The sequence below is a fragment of the Nycticebus coucang genome, chromosome 2 (genome assembly GCF_027406575.1).
Source record: "Nycticebus coucang isolate mNycCou1 chromosome 2, mNycCou1.pri, whole genome shotgun sequence".
In the NCBI taxonomy this organism is placed as follows: domain Eukaryota; kingdom Metazoa; phylum Chordata; class Mammalia; order Primates; family Lorisidae; genus Nycticebus; species Nycticebus coucang.
In genome coordinates this window covers 24,860,457-24,882,088 of record NC_069781.1, presented here as the reverse complement: position 1 = coordinate 24,882,088, position 21,632 = coordinate 24,860,457, and the positions used below count along the sequence as shown (strand labels likewise).

Sequence of the window (21,632 nt, the reverse complement as noted above, 5' to 3'; positions counted from 1 at the left end):
ATAGATAACTAAGGAAAACAAAAGCTTTTAGAAGAAAAGATATATAGTAACATTACAGAATAAAGTTGCAATGTAAATCACATAAAAAGGACCAATAATGTAAAGCCATCAGCACAGCACAGCTACATGTCTCTGGAAGCCTAGATGCCCAGCCTGATGTTGACATTCTGCATGCATATGGGTGCACTGGAGATGACCCTGGACAAGCTATTTGCTCAGGGCAACACACTCCAGTGAGTGTCCACTGGTGGCACATATTGTTCACTAGGCAGATGATGCTGCACTGGAGTGGCCTTGCACTAGATTATCACTAGGCTCCATGCTCAGCTCACCTATGCAACTCTAAAGCACCCAGGCCCGCATGCCTATGGAGCCTGATTCCTAAGCAGCAGGGATCAATCTGTAAACTGACAGACAAATCATTTGCACAGGGCTGTACATGTGCATGTGCTGAGCAGGGCTAATTTCATGGAAGTGCATTTGTGTAGTCACACAGAGCCTAGTGCTCAGAAGGACCCATACATGATCTAATGTTTTGCTGTTGTCTTGAAATTTGTAATAATTTTATTTTTAAACTTGTATTTTTTTAAAATGAGGTCAGATAGAACAATGAACACGAGCAAATGATACACATGCAATACGCATGTTTTCCATTTGCACGTAGCATTCAGTGTCCCATGAACACAGTATTCCAGTGGACTCATGATGTATAGTTTAGCAAGACTCAAAAAATGGCTAAGTATATTATGTCTAATGAGTAAGTGAGGTTTCTTGGAGGCTGTGCTTTTGTTTAAAATAGAACTTGCTTTGCACCCAGAAAGAAGACAGTGGAGTTGTAAGAAACAAACTATCAAGAAGATATATCATATCCTCCTCGTGTTTTGTTTTGAATATTTTTGCATCTATATTCATTAGTTATATTGGTCTATAATTTTCTTTTCTTGTTGGGTCTTTTCCTGGTTTGGGGATCAGGGTGATGTTTGCTTCATAGAATGTGTTGGGTAGTCTTCCTTCTTTTTCTACCTTTTGGAACAGGTTGAGTAGTATAGGTACTAATTCCTCTTTAAAGGTTTGGTAGAATTCTGACGTGAAACCATCTGGTCCCGGGCTTTTCTTTTTGGGGAGACTTTGTATGGTTGATGGTATTTCTGAACTTGATATGGGCCTGTTCAACATTTCCACTTGTTTTTGATTAAGTCTTGGAAGGTGACGTGCTTACAAGTAACAGTCGATTTCCTTCAGATTTTTGTATTTCTGAGAGTAAAGTTTCTTGTAATATTCATTAAGGATTTTTTGGATTTCTGAGGAGTCTGTTGTTATTTCATCTTTGTTATTTCTGATTGATGAGATTAGAGATTTTACTCTTTTTTTCCTGATTAGGTTGGCCAAAGGTTTATCTATTTTGTTGACCTTTTCAAAAAACCAGCTTTTTGATTTATTGATCTGTTGTATTATTCTTTTGTTTTCAATTTCATTTAGTTCTGCTCTGATTTTGGTTATTTCTTTTCTTTTACTGGATTTGGGGTTGGAGTGTTCTTCCATTTCCAGTCTCTTGAGATGTCCCATTAAGTTGCTTACTTCCTCTCTTTCCATTCTCCTGAGGAAGGCTTGCAGTGCTATAAATTTCCCTCTTAGAACTGCCTTTGCTGTGTCCCAGAGGTTCTGCTAGTTCGTGTCCTCATCGTCATTTTGTTCCAGAAATTTGGCAATTTCCTTCTTGATCTCATCTCTGACCCAGCTATCATTCAGCATAAGGTTATTTAACTTCCATGTTTTTGTATGTGTATGCAGATTCACGTTGTTACTCATCTCAAGTTTTATTCCACGATGGTCTGAGAAGATGTATGGAATAATTTCTATTCCTTTAAATTTGCTGAGGTTAGACTTGTGACTTAAGATGTGATCGATTCTGGAGTAAGTTCCGTGGGCTGATGAGAAGTATGTGTATTCAGTTTTGTTGGGATGAAATGTTCTGCAGATGTCTGCTAAATCTAAATGCTGGATGGTTAGATTTAAATCTAGAATTTCTTTACTCCGCTTTTTGTTGGAGGATTGATCCATCACTGCCAAAGGAGTGTTAAAATCTCCGACTATTATAGATTTGGAGGAAATCAAGTTGCTCATGTCTGTTAGAGTTTCTCTTATAAATTGAGGTGCATTCTGGTTGGGTGCATAGATATTAATAATTGAAATCTCATCATATTGAGTCTTACCCTTAACAAATATGAAGTGACCATTTTTGTCCTTCCTTACTTTTGTTGGTTTAAAGCCTATTGTGTCCGCAAATAAAATTGCAACTCCTGCTTTTTTCTGGTTGCCATTTGCCTGAAATATGAATGACCATCCTTTCACCCTGAGTCTGTATATGTCTTTTAAGTTAAGATGCGACTCTTGTATGCATCAAATGTCTGGCCTGAGTTTTTGTATCCAGTCAGCTAACCTATGTCTCTTTAGAGGGCAGTTTAAGCCATTCACAATAATGGAGAGTATTGATAAGTTTGGTGAAATTTGGGGTATTGAGTTTTTTGAAAGTCCAGTGGGCATTTTTAATCCTTTTGCCATTGTGGAAGTTGGAGTTTGATCAGAAGTTTCTGAGTGAGTTTACTTTTGTAGTAGAGGATTGGGTTGGTTATTATGGAGGATAGGTCTGAGAATATCCTGAAGAGCTGGTTTGGTTATGGCAAATATTTTTAGCATATGTATATCATTAAAGTATTTAATTTCTCCGTCGTAAATGAAACTCAGTTTAGCTGGGTACAAGATCGGGGTTGAGAGTTCTTTTGCTTGAGGAGATTAAACGTTGATGACCACCCTCTTCTGGCTTGAAAAGTTTCAGCAGAGAGATCTGCAATCATTCTAATGCTCTTCCCTTTGAAGGTAATAGATTTCTTTCGCCTGGCCACTTTGAGAATTTTCTCCTTCATATTAACTTTAGTGAAGTTAATTATGATATGCCTGGGGGATGTCTTATTGGGGTTGAGTCGTGCTGGGGTTCTGAAGCTATCTGCTATCTGAATTTCAGGTTCTCTAGGCATGTCTGGAAAATTCTCTTTCATAATTTCATGCAGAAGGGCCTCTGCGCCCAGTGAGGCCACTTCATCTGTTCCAGGAATTCCTATGAGATGGATATTTGCCTTCTTTGAGTTATCCCAGAGCTCTCTGAGTGATCCATTTTTGCTCTCCATTTCTCTTCCTCTTTGAGAGTTTGGGAGCGTTCAAAGGCTTTATCTTCGATGTCGGAGATCCTTTCTTCTGCTTGGTCCATTCTGTTGCTAAGGGATTCCACTGTATTTTTCATATCTTTGAGGGCTGCAAATTCTTGTTTCAGTGTGTCTAAGTCTTTCGTGGTTTTGTCTTTAAATTCATTAAATTCTTGAGACAGCTTTTGAATTTCTCCCCGAATTCCTAATTCCATTTTGTTAATCTTGTTTGCCATCCAAATTCTGAATTCGATTTCTGACATCTCAGCCAGTTGTTTGTGAATGGGATCTTCAATTACATCTGCCATATCTTTCCTTGGGGGGGTTGATCTATTCTGGTTATTCATGTTACCAGAGTTTTTCCGCTGATTCTGCCCCATGATTGTTTTACTCCCTTTGATTTTCCTCTGGTGTTTTGTCGAGGACCTGTACAGTGCTGTGGCCTGAGAAACTGGGGCCCTGTTTGGTGTAGAGAGGCTAAGTGGTTCTGACTTGTTTTCAGCTGGTTTCTATGTGACCCTAGCGAAACAGTTACTCTGGGTTGAAGTCTCAGCTGTGGAGAAATACCAGCAATTAAGTCACCCCACCCACCACAGGCAACAAATGGAAAAGGAAAATCAAACCTTCCTACAACCACACACCCAGGGCACCACCTGGATAGTCCCCAGGTGAGTGACTCAGTTCAAAAGGTCCAAGTCAATTGTCTCAGTCAGCAGCTGCCTAGGGTGGTAGAGTTCAAGAGGTCCCTGGGAACTGGGTCACAGGGGTCTGGTGACTGCTCTAAAATGGCTTGCTCCAGTGCTGTGTGGAGTCAGGAAGAGCCACCAGTAAATAGATCAGTCTGGGAAGATTGATGCCTCCTTCCCCACCTTGCAGCTCTGTCACACTCAGTCACTGCTAGCCCCACAGGGCTGTGACCGAGTCAGTTGTCTGCAGTAAGCAGATACTCCAGGGGTTTGCACCTGCCTAAGTCACAGGGTAGTCTGTGTCTGCTCGACTAGGCCGCTATTCTCTGTCTTTATCCAGTAGGGAGTGGTGTGGCCTGTCAACTCAGGCACTTGATGGAGGCTGGAGGTGTCACTCAGTTCCAGCCCCACCCTTAGTTTTTGTTACTGGGTGAAGGGAACAACCCTGTGGGAGTTTGTTTCTGACCTTGCCAGATTCCTCTGCAGAGGAGAGTCTGATTTGAGTTCCCAGAACCTGTGTCTCAGGCCCTGTCTTTAGTCCTGCGGGTTTGTATTCGCAGCATGATCAGTTGTTGGCTGTAGCCTCTTGGCCTCCTTTGTCTATAGGCTGGTGATCCCCTAAGGGCCAGGTGCATCTTAGGCTCAGTAGAGTGGTTCTCTGGATCAGCCCCACCCTAGGAGTGTCCTGGCTCTGCGGGTGTGTTTTCTAGTCCCCGTGTTCCACCCAGGTCAGTACCATCTCAGGAAAATCCTTTACTCACGGGGCCTGTGTTTCAGTCCCAGGTCTGTTCCATGGTGGTTGCCATCTGAGAAGATGCTCCTCATCTGGTTGCCCAAGAAGACAGGAGGAGAGGCTATGGGATATCTGGGGGTTGGCCTTGTTATTGCTGAAGACGGCTGTTGCTCTGCACCTCGGGGCACCACCGCTCCAGTGTAATTCCCTCTCAGCCGACCGTTGTCTTCTCGCTCCTTTGCTACAGAGTCAGCACTGGCCAGCTGTAGTCCAGGTCCTGCCTACACCTCTTAAGAGTTCACCCAAGAATCCTGACTCCTGAGGGGCCAGGTCTCCAGATCACGGAGTGAGAGTGGAGGGGGGTGTTAGGAGCTCAGGGTTGCAGGTCATAACACCAAGCTCATTGAGACCAAATGAACAAATAAACAGATACAAAGGTTACCAGGCACATGGGCCCATAGATACAGAGACAGACGGAAACACATAAACATACAAGCAATAGCCACGACAACAGCAATATAAGAACAACTGCAATAAAAATAGTGATAATCGTAAAATAATTGAAAGGAAAAAAAGAGAGAAAAAAGTGGTGTTAGAAGGAATGTTAAGTGAGAAGAAGAAATTAAAATTAGAAGACATAGAAATAAAAAATATATCTATATAAAATGTAATAATAAAAAATTATTGAAATCTCCTCTAAGAAAATGGTGAGGAAAAATCAGACAAAAAGAAAACAACAGCAAAAACAAAAAACAAAAAAATCCCCACGAAAACCAAAAAAAAAAGCAAAACAAAACAAAACAAAAGGCACCAACTGCAAAAATATTCTTGTGGTAGAAATATACCTATAAATATCTATATGTCTGCTGTAGGGATCAACTTTCGTAGGAATATATTCATACTGCGATATACTTTCTGGACACCAGGTGGCGCTGTGGTTTTGAGACTTATACCGTTACCATGGTAACCACCTTCCATGGCCAATCGCCATTTTGGAGTTTCTGTAAAAGTTTCTCGCCTAAGAATTGTGCAACCTCGGCTGTTCTTTTCCGGACAGCACTTGCCACCGACCTTCCCACTCAGTGCAGGTGTCCACGCTTCCTAAGTCCCTCCACTCTGTTCCCAGGTTCCCCCGCAAACTGGTGACGGCAATCAGCCATAAGGGGAGTGGTGTTGAGTTTGCGCGGTATCTCCTGTAGCTGGTTCCCGGGGCTTCAGCAGCCAAAGCTGGTCGGCGGCTTCAGTTGCTTCGCGGCTCCAGAAGCCAAAGCCGGGTCCTAGGCTTCAAGCCGGTTCCCGTGGTTGGAGCACTCAGGGGATTTATTCTGAGTTTTATGGTTCAGAGTTTTGGATGGGTGTCCGCCAGTTCGCTACGCAGCCTGAACCGCCAGCCCCCTCCAACACCTGGGGGAAAGGTGCCCGCCCTTTTGGGTAGTTCAAAATGTCTGTTTCCCGGGCAGGATCCCTTCCCTTCAATTGTCCAACAGTTTGCCCAGCTCCCTGTGGTTTTGAGTGGCTCTCCTTTCGGATGCCTCCCTCAGTTCAGGATTAATTACTTGTCAATTGGATTTTGTCAGCATTTACAAGCTGCTGACCTCCGTGGAGGAGGGGCCTGCTGGCTGGCATGGCCGAGCAGGGAAGAATCTCTACAACAGAGTCTGTGATTTTAAATTACCCCTCATGTATAGCAAACCGCCAGTTCACTGGGTATCTCCAGCTGTCTGTCCACTCCAATAATCCACATACAGGGAAGGTCCAGACCACCTTTCCTCTCACCTGGTGGCTTGGGAGAGGTGGGCTACACGTCTGTCCTCATGCTCCGCCATCATGCTCCACCCCCAATAGTGTAATTGCTAATATTCAGGCTGGTCACAAGGAAATTTATAGGGCAACAAAACAGATATCCCTGAAGAAAATGTCTCTAGCAGCTCCTCCATATTAGAATTCTGAATCTAATCATAGCCCTTTAAAATGCATGTTTCTTCATTTATTCAACATATTGCAGGGAGATACAGAATACCACAATGCTTGGTCTTATTCAATTGAGTTCTGTCTGGAGCTTAAGTGACATGGCCCTTATCCATGTTCTCAGTGGGACAGAATACTGTGTGGGTTAAGGACTTAATCAGAATCTCAACATTCCACTGACTAGCCACATACAGCAATAGCTGGGAGCAGGGATCCTTTCTGAGCTCCACTTGCCTCATTTATAAAATGGAGATAAGGCCAGTCTCACAGATTTGCTTTACCTCATTGACTACAGATTTAGTGAATAAGATGCATATGCTAAATGGTTTAACAGAATGCCTGTGGTAGAAACCTCCAAACAAGAGTAGCTTTAGCAAACCCTAATTTTGTTCATCATACAGATACAAAGAACACAACTATGTTAACAGTACTTGTCTAAATACCATACTGATTTGCAAAGTAAAAGGAATATAAAAAGGAGTTCCTTGTGCAGAACTATTTTGTTTCAAGTGTGGAGTATGCCAATACTATCTATTGCCACTTCACTGCCCTTTTTTAACCTCGTATTATTCTGGGTCTTTCTTACCTCTGTATTCTTTAAATTATACGTATATTTTCTTAAAGTCTACCACTGACTTACAAATATATATACATATATGTATGTATTCCTGTTAAATAACAAACTATATTGCTTTTTCAGTCTATTACCATTTACATTTTGTTTTACAATGTGGGAACATGGTGTCATTTAGTGTGCAAACGTAGTATGAATGTCCATATTCACCTTTGACGAACAGATTATTTGGGTTGCATGCCATTCATTTCTACATCACTTGCAGAAAGAGCACTTATGTGTTTGTCACTTTGTTCAAATTTCTTGATTTACTTATTTTAAAAAATGTATTTCATAGCCAGGCATTGTGGTGGGCAACTGTAGTCCCAGCTACTTGGGAGGCTGAGGGGCAGGAGAAATGCTTTTTCTTTTCTTTTTTTTTGAGACAGAGCCTCAAGCTGTTGCCCTGGGTAGAGTGCCATGGCATCACAGCTCACAGCAACCTCCAACTCCTGGGCTCAAGCAATTTTCCTGCCTCCACCTCCCAAGTAGCTGGGACTATTTTTTGGTTGCAGCCATCATTATTGTTTGGTAGGCCTGGGCTGGATGCGAACTGGCCAGCTCAGGTGTATGTGGTTGGCACCTTAGCTGCTTGAGCCACAGGCGCCAAGCCCAGGAGAATTGCTTAAGCCCAAGAGTTTGAGGTTGCTGTGAGCTGTCATCCCACTGCACTCTACTGAGGGTGACATAGTGAGACTCTGTATAAAAAAAAAAAAGTATTTCATAATAATCAATGATGTAATTTAGATTTTTTCTAACATACTTTAAAGAAAGCTTTCAGTGTTAAGTCTGAACCAAGATATTCAATGTAGTTTTTTTTTTAAACATAACTTTTCAAATTCATTAAATTTGTATTGTTGTTTCTCAGTACAAATTTTCTAGTGCTTGCTAGTTCTGGAGCTATTGTTAAAGGCATCCCATGTTTAGATCCTTCATAGGGTTTCTAGCTATAAATTCTATGATGTGTATTAAAGTTTTGATCATTGACTCAAGGTTTTCTCATTCCACTAAAAGAATTTCTGTTCAACATGAATTCTTCGATGAACTATGAGAGTAGATTTTTTGCTGAAGGCTCTTCTACAATCATTGCATTCATAGGGTTTTTCTCCAGTATGTATTCTATGATGTATTGTGAGGTGTGACTTCTTGCTAAAGGCTTTTCCACATGTACTGCATTCATATGGCTTGTTCCCAGTATGTATTCTCTGATGCACAATAAGTTGTGACTTCTGGATGAAAGCTTTTCTGCATTCACTGCATTCATGGGGTTTTTCCCCAGTATGAATTCTCTGATGTTCAATGAAGTGTGAACTCCGAGTGAAGGCTTTCCCACATTCACTACATTGATATCGTTTGTCCCCAGTGTGAATTCTCTGATGTACAATGAGATCTGATTTCTGAATAAAGGATTTTTTACATTCATTACATTCAAAAGGTTTCTCCCCAGTATGAATTCTGTGATGAACACTTAGTTCTGACTTCCAGTGAAAGGTTTTTCCACACTCATTACATCCATAGGGTTTCTCCCCAGTATGTATTCTCTGATGTACAATGAGCTGAGAATGCAAAACGAAGGCTTTCCCACATTCACTGCATTCATATGGTTTCTCCCCAGTATGAGCTCTTTGATGCACGCTAAGAGTTGACTTCTTGACGAAAGCTTTCCCATATTCATTGCATTCATAGGGTTTCTCCCCTGTGTGAATCCTCTGATGAATAATGAGGCTTGGCTTCTGGATAAAGGCTTTCCCACAATGACTACATTCATGGGGTTTCTCTCCTGTATGTGTTTTCTGATGTACAGTAAGTTGTGGCTTCTGAATAAAGGCTTTTTCACATTCATTACATTTGTATGGTTTCTCCCCAGTATGAATTCTCTGATGCACAATGAGTCCTGACTTTCCACTAAAGGCTTTCCCACACAGTATACATTTATATGGTTTCTTGCTGGTAAGAAGTGTAGGTTGTGCAAAAAGGTGTGACGTCTGCACAAAGGTACTGATATGTTCATTAACTGCTCTGTTCACAGGGACTACTTTCTCCAGGACATTATATTCACAATCTATTTCCTCAGTCAGTGACTTACTGTGAAGTACAACTTGGTTCACAAGCTTCTCTTGGTTTTCCTGATGATTTAGTCCATCTTCAAGTTTCAAGTTTTTAAAAATTGAGTCTACTATGTTACAGAGTATCTCTTCAGAAAGACTCTTTTGTGGAGTTAATTCTTTAATTTGGGGTCTAATTTCACAGTCTGAAAGAGAGCACAAGTATAAATGATGTCACTTTGCTCTTCAGCTTTGAGGATAACAAGATAAAACACAAAAACAAAAAACCAAATAAAGTTCTTCATTTTAAAAGAAATCACTAGAAATTTGCAAATGAATATGATCAGCTTTGTAATTTAAGATAAAGAATAAAACCTAAAGATAGAAGAAGAAATGAAAATAAAAAGTAGGCAGAGCAATAGTGAAAAAAGAGTCAATGAACTAAGTGTCACAGTCCCACACTCTTATAGTTCAGCCCCATTTTACCACATGGGTCTGTAAATAGCAAAGGCTGACCAAAAAAATAACTGCAGGGAAGACAGAGAAATGATGCTAACAAAGGGACTTGAGGGTGAGCTGAAGAGACCAACAGAAAGATTAAATCCATATTAAATCTATAAATACATAAAAGTAACCAGACCACTTAAAGCACAACTACAGGCAAAGGATTTTAAAGTACATGCATCTTAATAGGTCAGATAACATAAAAAGGACAAGGGACAGAATGGAACATAATCTATTTAAAAGAACAAGTATAGTTAAGAGGGATAAAAAAGTATAAAAATAAAGTACACTGTAGTAATTTGGTGGTAGAAACAGGGAAAAGGAGAAAAGGAAAAAAATTAGGGTCCTACAAGTCAAAGAAGAACCAGAAAACTCAAAACTCCTTCCCTGTTACAGAGAGAGGAAAGTAGAAGCTCTCATATAGATCTTGAACTATGCTATATTAATAGAAAAGAGCTCCTTAAAATTAGAAATTTTGTAAAAACACCATGATATAATAATAATGAACAGAAAAAATGAACAGTCCATCAAGAACTATTATGGAAAATCAGGAAATGTGTATAAATCAACAGAGAAAATTGTCCCCTGCAAAAAAACCAAAGACACTAGACATGTAATTAAAGAAATTTTTTTCTCTACATTCTAAAAATAACATACTCAAACAAATATTTGAGGATGTGAAAACTGCTATGAATTAGAACAAAAAATAAAAAATAAAATGAACAAAAAACAGGGAGAAATAAAAAAATTCTTTAAATACTTGGAACAAATAAAAAAACAAATATGACAAGATTTTCAAATGTTGATAATGATGCCAGGTGATAGGTAAATGAAAATCCTTTATGCAAGCATATTACTTTTGTGTATGCTAGAGAATTTCCATACTATCACATAAAAAAGTGTGTGTGTGTGTGTGTGTGTGCATTTGCTTAATTTCAAGCAGAAAGAAATATATGCTGAAAGGACAAAACAGAAAGCAATATAAATAGCTATCTATAATGACAGAGATTGAGGAAAACAGAGTGAAGTGGTAATAGGAATAAAATACTTGAGAGAATATCTTTTATAAAATTTTAATTTTTGAACCATTAAAATATTTTGTTTTTGAAAAATTAAAATTCAGTTATAAAGAAAAAAAGTAAATCTCTAAAATAAAAACAAACTGAAAGAAATGAATTAACTGTATGTTAAGTTGATAAAATAACCACAAAAGAATATAAATATTCCAAATGGTCTTTGAACACTATAATCTAAGTCTTTTTTGAGATATTTTCTAAGAACACAAAAAACTGCCATGAAATCTTAAACCTCATTAATTAGTTCTCTCATGTAGTGATGTCAGTATTATAACTTTAATCTATATACATATATTAGTATAAAATGATTTTTAGATATACAAGAAAAGATATTTGAATATAAAAGCATAGAAAGAAAAATAATATTTCTGACTCTTGGTGTCCCACTAGTATGAGGAAGTTGGACTACAAGGCCTGTAGCAAGTTTATAGTTCTTTGATTTTTAAGAGACAGGACCAGAGTAGGGCAGAGAAAAGAGAGCAAGCCTTCATACATTTGCTTTCAGGCAGTTTTTTCAGAGAGGCCATCTCTTCCACCCCTGTGTTAGCCATACCACACAAAGCATTGCATTTCTGGAAGAAAATGAACTAATAGGCTTGAAGTCCTCTGCATGCACCAAAGACCTTGTTAGTATGGAATGTGATCTAGTTGGTTTAAGGTAGTATGCAATTACAGAATCTTGCAACCACACCATAAGAATGTTCTAGAGGAAATCTTAAATGCTGCCACTCCCTGCTCAGCAGCTATGATGCCAAAGATCAGACCAGCAAGCACAGAAGAACTACAGGCCTGCACCTCACTTGCACACACTCCACTTTTTAGAACTGAATCTATTTGGCAGAGCCTAGAGCATAGGTAGAAATAGAGTCTAGGTGCTTTTCGAGTTTCCAGACCCTACAGTGCAGTAAGATATTCTAGAATGGGAGTAGAGAGGATACAGAGTGGTATTTTGCCTCTTTCATGGATGGCAAACCAGAGAATGAGAGGCCATCTGGAGACCTGATTATGTGTGGAGACCCTGGAGCAAGACCACTGTTCACCTCACATCTTAGACACTTGTGTGACCTTGGACAGTTACTCATTCTGTGCACTTCCCACCACCCCTGGTTGGTGTGAGGTTTCAGTGCAGTAAAATATAAAGTTCTTGGAACAGGGCCTGTCACATACTGAGTGTTCAACAAATGTTAGTTATAATTATATAATACAGCATTATATAATGAAGTTTTGGCTTTTAAAATATTTATATAAGATGAACTAAGATCTGTGTGCACCTTTACCAGAATAGTTTCTACGGATCGTAGCAAATGGAACATATGATATTTGTGAAGTACCAATGAGAATTTTTTTCTCTCTAGACTTTTGTCCAACTTGCTTTTGTAATGTTGCTATTAAAGAATGGAGGGGAACTTGTCATTCATCTACCTTGAATTAGGTAATTGTCACAGACTGTAACTGCCATCCCCAGGAAGGTAATGAAAGCTTTCAGACATCATTCGTCAAGGAAGGAGCTGTAAGTCCTGCACTAGGCTATTTATTTTGAGCTCTGTACAAAACCTTTTATTTCCAACTTAGAAAAAAATGTATGTTGTCCAGACTGGAACTACCATGGGAAATAACAAAATGCTTTTTAATATTGTTTTGAGTTAAGAATTTAGGGGTATTGAAACAACAGCAAAAGCTTTTGGCAACTCTTACTATCTTGACAACCGGAAATCTCCATCTCTACAGTAAAAGAAACAAAATGAGGAGCAGACCAAAGGTGAAGAGCTTCCCCAGATTTGGAGACACATCTGTCATTTGGAGATCCTGTCATGTTTTGAGCAACTCTGCTTATCAGAGAATTGTCTCACATAAGACTTGGTAATCTGCAAATGTAACCCCATGTCTAGGTCTGCAGCCTTATACCCTACAAAGTCACTCTCCTTCATCCACAAAATGTTCCAGACCTGGGATAGTTTGTTAAGGACTGTCAACTGTTTACACCTGATGCAGCATAGCACTGTCATTGACGACATGGTCATTTGCTCTCCCTGATCGTGTGGCCTCAAGAGATGCATAACATGCATCTTGTTATCTATGAAGTGGGTGATAACAAGGCACCTAATTCGCTAGATTGTGAGAACATTAAATGAGATAATGTAATAAAATATTAGTTACAATGAATGATATCATCATTATCATAAGCTCCAATGGGTCTTAAAGTTACCTAATATTTTTATTTAAAACATCCTTATCAGATGCAGTTCTATCTTTGCATCAGCCTCTGATGTATAGGCTTCATTTTGCCAACCTTTTCTATAATGTGGTAGTGAGAAGTAAGCACCATACTGTTCACATCATTACAGACTATCAGTGAAGTTTTCCTGCTTGCCAGTTTGTTCTTGCTCCATACTTCTATTAATGCCACCTATTATAATAGATATGGGAGCTCATCACACATTGGGTTTATACTGACTTTATGGAAAACTGAAATGTTTATGTCTTTTCCTGAGGAGTTAATATTATGCCAAGTCTTTCTCATTCTATAGTTTTATGTTTTTTTTTAATCCTACGTGATACATGATAAAAGAATTCTGCCTCAAGGCAGCTCTGATTTGGCTATGATTTATGGGTTTAGACCCTTTCAGTAAATACAGTACAATTAAATGCAAATGATTCCTATGGTATGGTATTTAAGATTCAACTGTATATCTGTCTCTATCTGTATATCAGACTCTTGAGCTATATGAAGCTTGAGTTTCCCTCTTGATTATCATTTAATCTTTTGGCCAAAAGTAATGGTTTGCTCTCTGTGTCTTGATCACACTTGTGTAGACAATCTTGATAGATTTGTGAGCATCGCATCAATTTCCTCATAATACAGTATTTCCAATGATGGAAACATTGACAAGGGCACACATCTGGCTTACAAGCAATGCTTCATTCTAATGCAATCTTGTAGCTGCCTAGGGGATGTAATACATTTCATCAATAACACATTTTCAAAAAAAAAAAGGAAAAAGAAAAATAATATTTCAAGGATCCATAGGAATCTTACTTCCTTGCTTTCCATATGTTAGGTTCTCACTTACCTGGATAGGGCCAACTTGAGATTCCTCTCTCCTCCATCCATGGTTCTCCTTGCTTCAACATTAGACTTGACTTCAGGGACTGATACTCTGCTTATGGGAAATGACAAAGGTCTTGGACATTAATGGACAACCTGCTACATACGCACCATAATGGCTACTGACATTACCAAAGCTTGACAAAACTCTCATATGTTGCTGGTAGTACGTAAATTGTTATAACCTCTTTGAGAAACTGTCCAGTAGCATCTTCTAACACTAAATATACATATACCTTATGATTCAGCAATTCCACTCCTATAATATACACCCAATAGAAACAAAATGTTTTTTTCAACCAGAAAATACCTGTAAGACTGTTTCTAACAGCTTTACTCATAATGGCTCAAATCCAAAACAACCCAAATGACCATTGACAGTAAGATGGATACACTGATGAATTATTGTATACTTATTAAATGGAACAGAACCCAATAATAAGGGGGAACAGACTACTACTACATGCAACATCATGAATTTCACAGATATTATATTAAATAAAATACGCCAGACAATAAAAACATACTGTGCGATTCCACTTACATGAAGTTCAAGAATAGACAAAGTTAATCTATGGTGATAAAAGTACAGAATAGTAAGGGGCTCTCACAGTCTGCCAGGGTGATAGATATGTTCTGTGTCTTGATCTTGGTAGTAGTATATACTTATGAAAAAATGCATCAAGCTCTATAATATTTGAACACTTTTTATATACATTATACCTCAATTAATTTATGTGCATATAAACTAAGAAAAACTTGGGCTCCAAGTCCATTGTCTTTTGCCTCAAAGAATGAGCAGGATGAAGTATTCATTTTCTTTTTATCCAAGTTCCCTGGAGAGGTAGAAGCATAGTATTTGGTACTAAAAAAAATTAATGTTATTTTGACACAGCTTGAAACCAAGCTCATTAACATTCAGAGACCCAACAGCTTTTAGTAAATAAGAAAAAAAAAGTAATCAATTAAGTACTCTCATTGGTTTAATATTTGTCCATAAATTCTTTGACACACTTCCCTTCAAGAGGTAGAGCTGAATTCTCCCTCCCTGCAAGGGGCTGGACTTAGCAACTCACTTCTAATAAATACAATAAATGATGGTGTGATTGTGAAAACTTAGTTACAAAAGGTACCTTCCTCTTTGTCTACTCATTTGTATCATTCTACCTGGGGGGAGTTAGCTGGAATATTATGAGAGGAACTGGGGCTTCCTGCCAATGAACAACAGTCTCCTGTCAACAGTCCTGTAAGTGAACAACCTTAGAAAAAGACCTTACAGCTCCAATCAAGCTTTCAGGTGAATACAGCCCCTGATGATATCTGACTGCAACTACCGCCAAATCTACTCAGCAAGTCATTTTGAATTCCTGATGTACAGGTAGTGTTAGTAAAAAACTGTTCGTTTTAAGCCAGTAAATTTCGGGCTATTATAATAGGTAACTAACATAAGTACTCTCTGAGGGAAAATGTCCTTACCCACTGAAACAAGGTTGCTATAGTTCTCCAGCATCACATCCCTGTATAGGTTTCTTTGAGCAGAGTTCAGAGTTCACTGCCACTCCTCCTGAGTGAAGTCCACAGTCACATCCTTGAGTGACACAAAGCCCTATAACAAGACCTCTCCGTTCAATCTAAAGCAAAAAAACCACTGATGTGTAAAAGATGTCTGGGAACTTACTACTGTTTTTGGAATGAAGAGTTAATCACAATAAGTTAAAGAAGATGTTTATTATGAGACCAGGTTTTCTACTATATGGGAATAGCAAAACTCATGTTAAAAAAAAAATTCAAGGAATTTTGAGTACTTCAGAATAATGCTCAAACATATTTATTCACATACCACCTTCACAATTTTTACTATACCTACATGTCACCTGCACTATTATTGATTTAATAGTTTCAACCCAACTCAACATTTTTTACTTAAATAATTTCATTTTAAAAGGAAGAATTTAAAGGGAAAATCATTATCACTTGTCATAAAATAAAGACAAAGACAACAAAAATCTACAAACAAGTATATCCTAGTTAAGTGCCATGTGTGAGATTTGCCTTAAAATTCCAAGAAATAAAGGGAGAAAGGAAAGATAAGAGATTGCTAAAATACTAATAATTATTGAAGATATAGGAGGAAGTACATGCAGTTCATTATACCATTTTCTAAACTTTTAGATATTTGAATTTTGAATTTTTCCATTAAATTTTTTTAAAAAATTAAATAAACATAAAGTTCAAGAAAATTAAAAAAAAAAAAGCAATATTTCAATAGGCTCGGCACTTGTAGCTCAGCAGCGAGGGCACCAGCCACATACACCGGAGCTGGCAGTTTGAACCCAGCCTGGGCCTGCTAAACAACAATGACAACTGCTGGGCGTTGTCAAAAAAAAAAAAAAAATAGCTGGCCATTGTGGTGGACACCTGAAGTCCCAGCTACTTGGGAGGCTGAGGCAAAAGAATCGATTAAGCCCAAGAGTTTGAGGTTGCTGTGAGCTGTAACACCATAGCACTCTACAGAAGGCAACACAGTGAGACTCTGTCTCCTAAATACATAAACAATAAATCTAATCAACACACACACCAAAAAATCTAATCAACACAAATGAAAACTGCATATCCAGACATAAAAAATAGAATAATTTATGCTCAATTACTAATAAAGTACTATTAAGCCCCTTTTTGCTTGCTTTTCAAACAATAACTAAGTTCTATGCCAATAAGAAAATTTAATTTTTTAATTTGATATTAATCAAACCCAACCAACCTATACCAAACATTGTAAGAGGAAAAGAGAAGTATCAGCAAAAACACATTGGCTTTTGGTTTAAGTATCCTACTAAAATCCTGTACATGAGAAAAAGCAAGTTTGGCCAGAGGGAAAGGTAGAATTAAGAATTCTATTTGTCAGGCTTAGAGCCCATTGCTCAGCGGTTAGGACACTGGCCACATACACTGGAGCTGGCAGGTTCGAACCTGGCCTGGGTCTGCTAAACAACAGTGATAACTACCACAAAAAAAAAAAAAAAAAAAAAGCCAGGTGTTGTGGCAGGTGCCTATAGTCCCGGCTACGTGGGAGGCTGAGGCAAGAGAATCGCTTAAGCCCAAGAGCTTGAGGTTGCTGTGAGCTGTGATGCCACAGCACTCTACTGAGGGTGACATACTGAGATTCTGTCTCAAAACAACAACAACAACAACAACAACAAGAATTCTATTTGTCTAACAATAAAAAGGCAAAGTCAATTAAAAATGGGTAAAACACTTAAATACACATTTCTCTAAAGAAAATACGTAAATGAACAATAAGCACATAAAAGATGTTCAACATCATTAGTAAGTAGGAAAAGACAAATCAAAACCTCAATGAGATAGATCTTCATACCTACTAGAATGACTATAATAAAACAAAAAATAACTGTTATGTTAACAAGGATGGGAGAAATTGGAACCTCCTAAATTGCTGGTGTAATTGTGAAATGGTACAACTGTTCTTACTGTAAAGCAGTTTGGCAGTTACTCCAAATGTTAAGCACAGAATTACCTTATGACCTAGACATTCCCTTCTTTGGTAAAATATCCCAAAGATCTAAAAACAGGTACTCAATTACTGTCAATACTTGTATGTCAATATTCATAGCATCTTTAGTCACAATAATCAAAAAGTAGAAACAACTCAAGTGACCATCAACAGATGAAGAAATAAAATGTGGTATATTCATACAATGAAATATTACTTATTCAGCCATAAAAAGGAATAAAGTTAAGATACATGCTACAGCATGGACAAACCTTAAAGACATTATGATAAGTAAAATAAGTCAGACATGAAAGAATAAATATTATGTACTTTTGCATATTAAATACATTGAATAGGCAAATCCATAGCCTCAGAATTAATATCAAGGTTACTAGGGGCTGGAGATGAGGAAGGAAGAATGAGGAGTTCCTGTTTGATGAGTACAGACTTTCTGTTTGGGTTATGAAAGTTTTGGAAATGGTGGTGATGGACACTCAACATTGTGAATATAATTAATGCTTCTGAATTATGCACTTAAAATAGTTGAAGTGGAAAGTTTTATATATATTTTATCACAATAAAAAGAAATTCAAATTAAACATGAAATATCTACTAAAATGTATCTCTAAGTGGCAATAATGACTAGGTAATAATGACGATTCAACAGGATGATAGTTGCTCAGACCAAAATCCATGAAGCATGGAGTTCAAGCTGAGAAAAGAGAAGTGGGGAGAGAGGTGTAATGGACAATACAAAAATGGAATGTCAATTGATCAGAGGTATAGAGGAAGCTGAAGAATTGTTAGAGTCAAGATACTATAGTAAATGAGCTAGAAACACAGAAATAATGGCCAGTGAAATGCTTAGAGGAGGTACAGTTATTGGCAATTACTAATCTAGACTATGACAGTGAGAGTTGGAGGTTGAGAGATGTGGAAAAAAAAGGATCTCTGGAAATGAGGAAGTACACTGGCAACAAAGGATTATAATCCAGAAGACCCCAGACTTTTAAAATCAGATACACTTCATGGTTAAAAGAAGGAAGAAAAAAAAATAAAAGCATTTACTATGAATAATACATACCTTTAAAAAACCCCATAAATTATACACATGTACTTTGACACTGAGATATTATGTTTATTAAAAGGATATAAAGTAAAAATTCTCATATTTTCTCCCCAGTAGGTCTCCCTAGTAGATCATCTTGCATATCTTTTGAGGAATGCTCTCAACTCTGAAGACTACTATACTGAAGCCATAAAGGGCATACCTAATGGAATGTTACAAGCAAAAATGAAATAATATGTACCCTTCAAATGAAAACATTTAAAACTCTAAGAATTACAACCACTATGATGCTGGTTAGCAGTGCTAAACTGAGAGATAATACAGTAAGAATGAGTACATTCATTTGATCTCCACTATCCATCACCAAGCATGCTCACTGGATAAGCACTTCAAGGCTCTTAACCCACTGCATTTTAATAGAAAAGTATTTGATTATTTATTGGTTAAAAACTACAAATTATAATTGATTTTATTATCTTTGATGACATGAATTTCTTGGACCAATTTCACACACTCTGAAATTCTGCACCACAAATGACAGATTTTATACTTAGACCAAGACAGATTGCCAAAAGGGTATGTACTTGAACCTCATAATTCTACTGGGCAGAAGAAACAAATTCATTGAATTCTGCCTTATTATTATGCCCTATACTTAATTTGAGAAGTGGTTTTAGAAAGAGATATGAAGAAACCTGCTATGGAACTGTCACTACGTCATGTGTATACAGACCCATAAAGAGGATAACTTCAAACCTAAATACCAAAAATCTTTACTTCCCTTGAGAAATTATCACATTTAATGTATAATGTAAATTATATAATTACAAATAGTATGCTTGACTTTATGAAAGATCCTATAACTTGTATGAATATGTTCCAAGTTTCCTTAGAAATAAAAGTATCCTCTATTTTGTTATTATTTTCCTTGATGTCTATTTGCATTTTTTATTTAATTAAATTATTCTTTTACACTGCCTCAACCGCAAAAAACAAAATGGGGCATAAATAGCTCACTTACCTGAGACTTGGTCTTTTTCTGCCGCTCTTCACAAGAGGCAGATACCTGTTAAAGACAGGGCTGGGATAAGCAGGAAGGGGATAAAACTCTGGCATCAACTCCATTAAAGACCCCCTTTCGTAGGTTTATTTCAAAGAGACCACAAGGATTATACAGTGATAACATTAACCTATTGATGTATAGTTCTGAGAAGATGAGGACATAGTATGTTTTTCCTTTGAGGATCTGAGTGTTTATATTCCTTTATGTTAAATGTTTCTCCTTTGACCCCACAAATCTACGATTAGCTATTTGCTATAACAAAATAAGTGTGGACATACACAAAGTTACATCTGCATATTCATTACAATGATGATTTATCACCTAAAAATTAGAAAAAACCTAGATGTCCAGCAAATGGGGTTGATTAAATCAATTATGGAAAGGACAGAATGCCAAATAGTCATTAAAAATGGTGTCCTAGAAAAATATTTGCAAACCTGGAAAATGTTTCCAGTTGCATTATAAAGCAAGACAAATAAATCACAAAATGATATATGATCACAGTTAAAAGAAAATATCTGCAAGGATATCAAAATGTTCATGGTTACCTTTGGATGGTAGGATTACAAGTAATTTCTATTGAGTTGCATTTGGCATTTTCAGTTTCCAATTTTCCTACAATAAGTATATATTACTTTTGAAATTAAAAATGATAATTATTTTTAGTAGCTGTTTTCCAGCTGAACTCTTAACCAAAGCTCATACCAAGTTAAGTTCTAAAGGGCACAATTCACCACAGCAAGTTTAGCTATAAGAAAACAAACAGGGATTCAATAAACTTCAATAGTCACTGTTTTCCACACACTTTTTTATGTCACTTCACACTTTTTCTACACTCTGGTGTATCTTGTTTGTGTTGATTAAGGTATAATTTATAGATTATAAAATATACTCAGTGTAACTAATTTTTAGTGAATTTACAAATTTTATGATAAAAACATAGAAAATTTGTAAACTTAATGTCACAAACTTTAGTAAATTGTACAACCATCACAGCCGGGTTTAGAATATTTCCATTGCCCCAGAAAATACCCACAGGCCTCTTGCAATAAATCACTGTTCCTACCTCTAGCCCCAGGCTACCATTAATCTGCTTTCTGTTTCCAGAGATTTGCCTTTTCTGAAAATTTCATATATATAGAATTATATAATGTGTAGTACTGAGGTCTAGCTTACTTCTATAGCATAATGTTGTTAAGGTTCATCCACGTTGCAGCATTTATTAGTAGTCTGTTCCTTTTAATTACTGGATAGTATTACACTGTGTGTATATATCACATGTTACTTATTTATTCACTGTTTGACGAACACTAGCATCGTTTCCAGTTTGAACCTATGATGAATAATGTGCTATGAACATTTGCGTACAAGTCTTTGTGTAGATCTGGTCCATCTTTTCGATCACCTCTTCACATTTGATAGTAGTTTCTCAAAAGGAACTTTTAGGCTTGATCATTGATGAACCATGTTGTGCCTGGGTTCATCTGCAACTAACAAGCTAGAAGAGCTTATTACTCACTTAGGCCCAGCCTCACTAATGTTTGAAATAAGGAGGACCAGGCCAGGCACAGTGGCTCATGCCTGTAATCCCAGCACTCTGGGAGGCCAAGGCAGGTGGATTGCCTGAGCTCACGGGCTGGAGACCAGCCTGAGTCGGAGCGGGACCCCGCCTCTAAAAACAGACGGTCGTTGTGGTGGGCTACTTGAGAGACTGAGGCAAGAGAATCGCTAGAGCCCAAGAGTTAGAGGTTGCTGTGAGCTCACTTTATCCAGGGCCACCAAGTGAGACTCTGTCTCAAAAAAAAGAAAAAGGAGGTACAACTAGAAAATAGCCTCAAATATTACCACCCTGAAATTCTTTAATTCCCTGAAAGAATTAAAGGGATGTTTTCCTGTCCTGGTTAAAGAAGGGCAATCAACGTTTCATAAAGACCAGTTGTAATGATGGAAATGATATGGGAAGAAACCCAAAATCTGAAAACAGACAAGGCAAGTGAAGGAAAAGAGGTAGCATGTGTGAATCCTTAGGCAGGGGAACAATATACTTGGGGGCTGGTC

General features: G+C 37.7%; 1 protein-coding gene across 1 annotated transcript; it reads right to left on the bottom strand.

The window, feature by feature from the left end:
* Nucleotides 1-6,376: 6,376 nt before the first annotated feature.
* Nucleotides 6,377-19,544, bottom strand: LOC128575023 (zinc finger protein OZF-like). The gene is made up of 3 exons (XM_053576263.1): nucleotides 19,533-19,544; nucleotides 13,897-13,983; nucleotides 6,377-9,451 (listed from the first exon to the last, which is right to left on the bottom strand). Exons 2-3 carry the CDS (start codon nucleotides 13,955-13,957, stop codon nucleotides 8,208-8,210), a joined length of 1,305 nt encoding a protein of 434 aa, XP_053432238.1. The 5' UTR covers nucleotides 13,958-13,983; nucleotides 19,533-19,544; the 3' UTR covers nucleotides 6,377-8,207.
* Nucleotides 19,545-21,632: the final 2,088 nt, after the last annotated feature.

Coding starts and splice junctions, on each gene's coding strand:
- LOC128575023 (XM_053576263.1), bottom strand. CDS start 13,957: ATGTTGAAGCAAGGAGAACCATGGATGGAGGAGAGAGGAATCTCAAGT. Junction 9,452..13,896: donor CTCAAGTTGGCCCTATCCAG/GTAAGTGAGAAC, acceptor GCTCTCTTTCAG/ACTGTGAAATTAGACCCCAA.